This window comes from Styela clava, chromosome 8, assembly GCF_964204865.1.
Source record: "Styela clava chromosome 8, kaStyClav1.hap1.2, whole genome shotgun sequence".
NCBI lineage: Eukaryota > Metazoa > Chordata > Ascidiacea > Stolidobranchia > Styelidae > Styela > Styela clava.
Window position 1 is genome coordinate 7652702 of NC_135257.1, and position 9262 is coordinate 7661963.

Below are 9262 nucleotides of genomic sequence, written 5' to 3' on the forward strand. Positions count from 1 at the left end.
TTCATATCGTATATTGGTTTTGCATGACGAAAATAAAATCTGAATCTGAATCTGAATCATTGGGGTGTCAAAATAGGGCTGGCGAAATGCGGTCGTTGCGTGTTAAATTAGGGGTGACGAAATAGGGCCGTCGAGTCAAGTTAGGGCTGACGATATACGGTCGGTGCGTGGCAATTCAGCATTTATTTTCACATAATTTTTTGGCGTTGTTTATTGAGCACTTACGGCAGTACGACGTATACAGATCCTTGTACCACATGCATTATTCCTACAGTCCTATATAATCCATTCCGTTGCTTGTCCAGTTGGATTGACCAGACACAGTCTAGCAGTCTGACCAAAAGTACAGAAAAATGCATATTTTTGTATTTATGCTAGGGTGACCGATTGCTCCAAATTCTCATTGTTTAAAATGTCTCTTTATGTCTATTTTCTCCAGTCACGTGGGATATCGTACCATTCTATCAGATATATAACGGTATGACTTATGTAAAGGAAATGTGACAAATGACTTTTAAAAACTATGACTGCATGTCTGCATGTGATAGAATTCCTCAATGTGGCAATAAGAAGGTTCAGAATTGAATAGTAAATTGTTCGAATCTATTCAGATGAGAGTTTCGAATAGCCACCATCTTGTTTTGTAGGCTATATATTAAATACTATATTTTTAATTATCGTCTAGCATCCTAGTTGAAAATCATATTGGTAATAAAATGTCGACTACTTCAACACAAAGCCTCATGAGTCATCTGAGTCAACTTCGATCAGAAAAACTCAACGCATCCTTGGAAATATTATGTGGATTTCTTGCGACTGCAATCAAAAACAACAGGTGCGTTTTGAAAACTTTATTTACCCAGTGCAATATCATTTTTATTCTGTGTAACTTTTAAATTTCAAACCCCAAAAATAAAGCTTTTTTTCTGGTTGAAAAAAATATAATGCAACCTAAATTTATTTTCTCGTGTGTAATGGAATTGGTGAAGGCTTCATTTAATTTACCCTATTTTTCTTATTTCAGTGAGACTTATTCACCAGCAAATCAATATGAAATACTTCTGCATCAGGCTGATGTCAATTTCAAGAAAAAACATTTTCGAATAGCAGAGTCAGTTTATCGACAAGCAATAAATGTGAGGAAAAATGGTCTCAAACAGAATCAAAAAAATGTTTCTAGTTTCAATAAATTACCTTCAGAAGTTGATGTGAAATACAAGTAAGTTAGTCTTGTTATGTTTTTAGTGTTTTTAGTTAAGAATTAAAATATTTTAACAAAGTATGGAAATCGTTCGATACTAGGCTAAATTTGAGTGGTAATTATGTTAGGATAGGATAGTAGTATTTACATATTTATCTCGGGGGAGAGGAAAGCTGATAAGACGGCTTATCCATATGGCGAACCACGGCCTCTCGTCCGGTTACCTTTCAAAGTCGGGTATGGGATTAGTTATATTGTTTTGTTTTCGGAGGCATGGACTTGGTGGTGGTGGAAGCCGTAACCGACCAGCGGTTACGTGAACCACCCAACGACGGCGAGGAGTTCAGCAATCCTCTCGCACATAACCATCCCTGCATGGGATTCGAACCTGCGGACCCACGCAGAGTAATTAGAGGTGCGGTGGCGAGCGTATTCCTAACGCTTAGCCCGTTGAGCCACACCGCCGCGCCTATGTTGAAGTTGGATTTACTGAAAACATTATTAGTACTTCTCTCAATGACCCAGCTTCTGTTGATATGATGTTCTGTTGTTATGATTATATGAATTTAGATATTTTAGGATTGAATGACTGGAATTTTGTTTTTCAGAATACATGTTTGTTGTCATAACAATGATGATGATCATAATGCGATTAGTATTTTGGAAAGCATTCCAATCAAGTACAGAACTGTAAAGATAAACTATGCTCTTGCTCAAATTCATCACAAGCTTGGAAGAAAAAGGTATTCATTGTGCAAGTATATTCATTGTGTACAACAGCAGACAAAATATCAACATTCGATATTAAAATAATCTTTGAACAACTTGTATTGCATATCCTTATACACAGAAGGAATAAGGTGCATGAGGATAGATCATTGTATTTTTGGACAATTTCACAAGAAATAATGGTTTTTCTTTGGTAGTAATGAGAATATTCGTATTGGTTAGTGCAAATTGGGCATTCAATGATTTCAATCCCTAATTCAGATTCCATGTCATTATGTACCTTCACTGTTTCACATTACATTACCCTCCATGTTACATCTCAATTCTTTCAGATCGGCGATATTATCATACAAAGATGTCTTAAAGAAGATGCCTCTTGCTCTGGATGTCATATTCAGTCTTCTGTCATTGGGAGAAAGTATAAATGAAATTTTATCTATTGTTTCCAATGCTGCTCAAGGCTTAGATTGGTTTTTACCTCTCATAAAAGCCCATGCATTTTTACACTGTAAGGTATGTTTTGGTGTAATTTACAGACTTCTAAACCTGTAGACGTTTCGGCACGGGGTCAACCATCCGAACCATGAGGTGGCATAAGATGTGGACAAATACATGTGGATTTATATGATATTTGGACATATTCACCAGAGTAACAACTTATACCAGTCAGTAGTGACCTGTCGGCACTGGTACAATCCGGATTCTAACTATGCATAAATGTCCTATAAATCCACATGTATTCGTATATTATTTTTACATTTGACTGAAAATCAAACTCCCTAATTCTAACCGTCCTACTGAAAGTCTGTGATCTGAAAAGTTCATGGGCCTGTATACCTTTTGGCTTACACATTATACTTTGAAGTTGTGCTTGTTAAACAAGACAAGTATAATACTGATTTGGCAAATGACTAATATTTTAAAATTTGTGTTGATTATGGTGTATTATCATATAAAGATGAATTTTTATATGCGAGATCACTTAAAAATCACTAATGTACTAACAGGGAACATGACCCGAGTGGTACCATTTTTTAAAATTTGTGAAATTCATGAGTTTGAAAATTAGATATTTTATACAGCATATTTATATTCCTTTCACTCCGAACAAGGCGTTGTACAAGCAACTACAGGATTTGAACTCGAGATTCTAATCTACGATTCCACCATATTCAAGCTCCATGCTTTATTAATAATAACTCCTGCACCACCGTGCCAACTTTCATAAACTTTCTTTTTATTTACATTTTCATCTGATGAATTTGTTATTAGGCTCGTTTTCCAAACCATTTCTATTTTTAGGAATACTACAATTGTTATTCTCACCTCAACATATTAATGAAAAAAACTGCTATTGCTGGTGATGCACAGGTACACTGTTCTCTTGCAAAGCTGCGTGCTCGCACTGGGAACAACAAATCTGCAATCGTTTATTTTGAAAGTGCAAGAATGAATAATCCGTTTCTACTTGATGGCATGGATATGTAAGTAAATTATGTCTATCGCAAATTATTAATAAGTGGTAATAATCTTGGGTTTTGCTCCTTTTATTTTGAGGTGGTTTTCACACAATCACTCTGAATAGAGAGCACTCAAGAAAAGATAGCTACAAAAATTAGAACTAATTGAATTCATTCTGTTTGGCCATCTACTCAACTTTTTAGGTGAAACAGCTAGGCTTACTTACCTGTGTGAAAAAAAAAATTGTTATCTTAAACAATGCTTTGTCATTGCATAGTTCTCATATTTACAGCACAGTTCACAGTGAATTTGAAACTACCGATAGCATTTTCAAAGATTATCAATATTATCCAACATATCAATTCTATGTTGTAAAGAAATTTTCAGTTGACTTGTCCATTATTGAATAGCCAGAGCAACATACCCATGCTGAAAAATTTGACTTTGCAATTAGGTATTCAAGTGTTTTAAAATTTTGTAACCAAATATTTTTGTCATTTGTGTTCCTTCCCATTTTACTCCTACTGATTTTATGTTTTTCAATCCAGATAGAGAAGTCTGCACTATGGTATCTCTATATCACCAACCTTCTTAGAACTGTACTTCTATTTACAACTTTTCAGCTATGCTTATCTTTTATATGAAGAGGATGAACACGAAAAATTGGATAAAGTGGCTTGTGAATTATTTTCCATAACTTGCCAGCACCCTGCACCGTGGGTTACACTTGGATATCGAGCATTGTCAAAGGGGGACTACAAACGTGTTGTATATCTAGCAGTGCAAGCAACTAAACTCGATCCTGTATGTGTCCAGGTATAGATTATTATATGTTATTGTCCTGTCTTATTAAAATAATTTGGAACTGTATTTTAACCATAATTATCACATGGGAGACGGACTGTCCTGCAGAATATTTTTATTGAGCTTGTTGCTAAAGCTTTTACTTAAACTCTTTGCTGTGTAATACTACAGATGAAATTTTGGTGGGAAAAAATAAAATCTCGAAATATTTTACATATGATTTTAACAACTTGTTGGCTATTATATGTTTAAATTTTTTTCAACATGAACAAACATTTATTAGGATGCTTTATTAGGATGGCCACTGGTCAGTTGCACCATAATGAGTTTATTTCTAATTGCGTTTCATTTCGCATTCATTCATTTAAGGCCCTTATATTGAAAGGATGTGCTTTACGTGCAATTGATGAAATAAAAGATGCTACTGCACATTTCAGGGAAGCGTCTAGAATTGATCCCAACTGGTATGTTTTTCTTTCTGATTAGGAATGAATGTTCTGAAGAGTTGAACGTTGAACCAAATTGTGCTGATTCCATTTGCTTTTGTTCATAGATAGGTTCAACTGATGAGGTTGATTGTGTTATTCAAAATAGTTGGCGTCAAATTTTGAAAGTACCATACATAAAAATATTTCAACCCTGACACTGAGTATTACCATGGTTTAGGTTTGTATGTTATAAGGAACTTGCTGAAACACAGTTGCAAAATGGAAGAACAAATGAAGCTATTGCAGTTGCACATAGCGCATTGAATACGATTGGCTATTTGACAAGTTGCTTAGTGCTCTGTGCATCTGTACACATGTGTGATCAAAATGGCAAGGTAAAAATTTTTCAATTCCTTTTCATCCAGTATTTTGAAATAAAGTTCTAGAGATTGATTATTAGAATCTTGTGCTAATGATTACGGTATATATGCATTTTTGCAATAAGATGAATGTACTTTACTAGTACATACATGATGGATAAAATTTCCATTTTTGTTTTGTTGTAAAACATTTCTATATTTAGGACAAGGCCTTGAATTATGTCAACAAGGCACTGGTTTTAGAAGCAAACAACCAATATGCAATCATCGTAAAAGCAAATGTTTTATACAAATATGAAAAGTATACGGAAGGAATTAAGTTCCTGTCAGACACAGTTGAGTACTTCTCCAGCAGTCCAATGCATACTATACTTGGAAACTGTTACCAGGAAGTAAAAAACTATCCGAAAGCGGTGGAACACTACACGATAGCTCTGAGGTAATGACGTTTTTATTATTATAACCTATTATCGTTTTTGTATGGCATTGATTGGTCGTTGATGAATAATAACTGAGCGAAAGCTGTCATCATTCATACTGTACTGAATATGCTGTTTTGCAACATTGCAAAATAGTTAAAATTGAATCAATTCTGTAAGCTTTGGCAAATATTTTCTTTCCTGTGTAGATAAGCTTTTCAATGAAATTTTTTTCATTTAGTTTGAATTCGAACAATAAAGAAGCATCTGAAGGTTTGAATAAAATATCGAATCAACAACAAGACATCAATTTTGAAAGTGTAAGAAATAATATGGAGTAAAAAGTACATTATTAGCGCTCAGAAAAAATTATCTTGTCATATTAGAATGGAAAGAGTGAAATTATAGAATGATGACACTGATTTTTCAATATTGTGGTCTCACCTCGGTTCTTATCAAATTTAATTGCCCACTTCCTTTTATAGGGGTCTTTGGATACTGGTCAGCAAGGAATTGATGCAGAAGAGGGAAACAGTGATAGCGATGCAATGTATACTGAATGATATATTGTTAATCACATGCAATCAAAATATGATGTCATGTATTTGCTATTTTCAATCTGAGCTGATGTAAACTTGTCTTTGCGATTTATATTTTTTTTTTCAATAAAAAGTTCACAATTTGCAGTTTTTTCTCCTAGTACAACCAATTGGTTTTGAGAGTCGTTTGTGAGGGGAAATCTTACTAGGATTTCAGACATCAAAGAGCCTACGAATTGGTAACCCTTGGTGGACAGTGCTGGCATAAAGGGGGTTCTTTGAATGTTGTGAGCTGATGCCCAGTGTCGGAAAGTTATGTCATGTTTATGGGGTTGTTGACGCTGTGACATGGTTAAATAAGCTCTGGATGTTTTTATGAAATGAGGAACCAAATACAAGTTCAATACAAAAGAGTTATAAGCTCTTAATATTTTGAAACCCCTACCGCCGATTGATAGAAATTGCTGTGTTGGACCATGGTGGCCAAGGTAGAGCAATATATATACAAAAACTTGGTAGTATTAATACGAACACGTTCCTACTACCCCTGCAGCATAAAGTTAAAAGTCTGCAGCTATTGTGATAAAAGCTGGTTTAAATCAACTTTCTATAATGCTTGACATGTTTCATTTGGCACAAATGGTTGTTACTGTCGCAAGCAGTAGATAGAAATAAATATCATTTTGCCGGAGTGCAGGATCGTTTTATAGCACGTAACTTCAGGGCCGATGACACGACAACTGTGCAAATGGTAAGATAGCAATGGATTCTGTCAAATGAATTCTTTTATTACTATAATTCGATAAAAATTGCAATGCGAAGGAAATGAAGAATAATATGCACAAAAGACAAGTTATGATTAAATACCAGATACAAATAATTTACATTGGTGAGGGAATGCTATCAGTACCGGGTTTCAGTTCTGAGTTTTCTGGAACATTCTGTGACAAGGTCTGATTCCTCATTTTTTCTACTGATTTGATGTTTTGTGTCGATAGCAGAGTTTTTATTTCTTCAAGAGTCAGTGTTTCATATTTCAAAAGTCCTTTAGCAAGCAGTTTATGTTGATGAGAATGCTTTGTGAGCAAGTCCTTTGATTTTGCATATGAAGTTTTAAGGATTTCATTCACTTCAGCCTCAATTTTGAGTTTAGTCTCTGGGCTTGAATGTTTGTAGGAATACTGCATAAAACCAAGTTTTTCTGACATACCCATTGAGCAGACAACTTGATAGGCAATATTAGTAGCCTGTTTCAAATCTGATGACGCACCGGTTGTAACATGGTCACTGCCTTTCAATATTTCTTCAGCAACTCTTCCCCCCATTGCAACATCGATCATGGCTAGTAACTTTGCTTTGGTGGAGCCAGTTTCATCTTCTTCTGTCTGAATATAGGAGACGTGTCCAAGTGCGGGGCCTCTTTGTCCAATAGTAGCTTTGTAAATAGAAGGCGTATTGGGACTATAATAGGCAACTAAAGCATGACCAGCCTCATGGTAAGCGGTTAGTTCCAATTCTGCTTCTGTTCTGACGCGAGTTTTCAATTCAGGTCCCAAATGAAGTTTGTCGAGAGCAAATTCAAAATCAGACTGCTCTGCATATAACTTATTCTGTTGAGCCGCTCTGAGAGCTGCTTGATTCACTAGATTAGATAAAGCAGCTCCAGTCATACCGCCAGTGAGACAGGCAATTTTGTCCAAATCAAGATCATCCCCATGCACTATCCTAGAAGAATAGAGTTCCAGTATTTCTTTTCTGCCTTTGATATCAGGTGGTAAGATATTGATCTGTGTATCGAAACGGCCAGGTCTTGTTAGGGCTTTATCCAAAGCATCAGACATATTTGTCGCAGCCAGCACAATAACACCTTCTGATTCACTGTATCCATCCATTTCCTGCAAGAGTTGATTTATTGTTTGTCTTGCATATGGTTGAATTGGGGATGATGTTCGGGTGCTTCCACAAGCATCGATTTCATCTATGAATATTATGCAAGGTGCATTTTCACGTGCTTCAGCAAAAAGTTTTCTTATTCTTGCACTTCCAACTCCAACAAACACTTCATCAAATTCAGATCCTGAAGCAAAATAAAAAGGAACATCTGCTTCTCCAGCAATAGCTTTAGCTAAGAGAGTTTTACCGGTTCCAGGAGGACCAACCAATAAAAGACCCTTGGGAAGCTTGCCACCAAGATCGGTGAATCTATCAGGGTCTCGTAAAAACTCAACAACGTCCTTGAGTTCATTCTTAACTTCATCTATTCCTTTAACATCATCGAATGAAACATCAGGAATTTCTGCTCTGTAGTCCTTTTTACCGGAGGCTCCGTCAAAACCTTCCGATTTATTTAAATCATTAGACATTAACAAATTATAAATGGTATATGCTACAATGCCGACAAAAAATATCGATCCAACCCTCCTCCATTTAAAAGAACCAGACTCTTCATTAGGTGGTTTTAAGCTAACACCTTCTTTTAGGCCCAAAGTGAAGCTCATGGCTTCTCTTGTGTTCAAATCCAAAGATTTAGTTGTGTTCTTCACCATGTCTTCAATGAGTTTTTCTTGCGGCAACTGCTCAAGTTCTATTTTGCTATGTGAAGCTTTTGTTCTGAAATTTCGTACTGAAGTGTATTGGAAATGTGCAGAGGACGAGGCCTGCAACAAGCTACTAGCAAAAGTTCTTGGAGTTAAAGCTTCAATTCGCAAATGACTATTCGGACCTTCCAACTCCGCGATGGCAGGTATCAGTCTATCGATAAGTGACTGCTGTATTTTGATGTGCTGAAATGAGAGACTAGCATCTGTCTCTCTGTCGGTCCTTTTAGAAATACTGGCATCCATACACATTTTCTCCTTCAATTTTACTAAAGTTTTATAATGGCATTGCATGAAAGCACTCCAGGCCCATGGTATACATGGTGCGTTCAGGCTTAACATTATTACTTGTATGTGCACTAAAATTTAAGTAAAATGACATAAACTGAAAGTAATAAAAGCATACATTGGTTTCTGTCTTATACTCAATTTGTATGGGAAATACAAATTTGCTCAGACCTGTGTTAATCGTTAAACAATAGAAGTTTGTGACGTCAAAGTTTGTGAAAATGATCACGAGAACTATGCAATTTCATTATGCCGACCTTACAAGTGAATATATAAACAATAGTGCTCATTTGCATCAGAGGAGTTGATCATCAGTATACTGAATATACTTCAATAAACTTTTGCACATATATGCGGATTTTATTTTTAAACTACACAAGGAAAGTTATTATTTGCAAAGAGTAACAATCAAATCA

At 35.6% G+C, this 9262-nt stretch overlaps 1 protein-coding gene and 1 pseudogene across 1 annotated transcript; one reads left to right on the forward strand and one right to left on the reverse strand.

The window, feature by feature from the left end:
- The first annotated feature begins 618 nt into the window (after positions 1 to 618).
- Positions 619 to 6127, forward strand: LOC120345516 (anaphase-promoting complex subunit 7-like). Its single transcript, XM_039414993.2, has 11 exons — positions 619 to 835; positions 1025 to 1219; positions 1810 to 1944; positions 2263 to 2443; positions 3233 to 3414; positions 4015 to 4207; positions 4565 to 4659; positions 4862 to 5018; positions 5207 to 5442; positions 5664 to 5742; positions 5908 to 6127. Exons 1-11 carry the CDS (start codon positions 717 to 719, stop codon positions 5983 to 5985), a joined length of 1650 nt encoding a protein of 549 aa, XP_039270927.2. The 5' UTR covers positions 619 to 716; the 3' UTR covers positions 5986 to 6127.
- A 601-nt stretch (positions 6128 to 6728) lies between these two features.
- Positions 6729 to 8969, reverse strand: LOC120345515 (ATP-dependent zinc metalloprotease YME1L1 pseudogene; annotated as a pseudogene).
- Between the last annotated feature and the right edge of the window lie 293 nt (positions 8970 to 9262).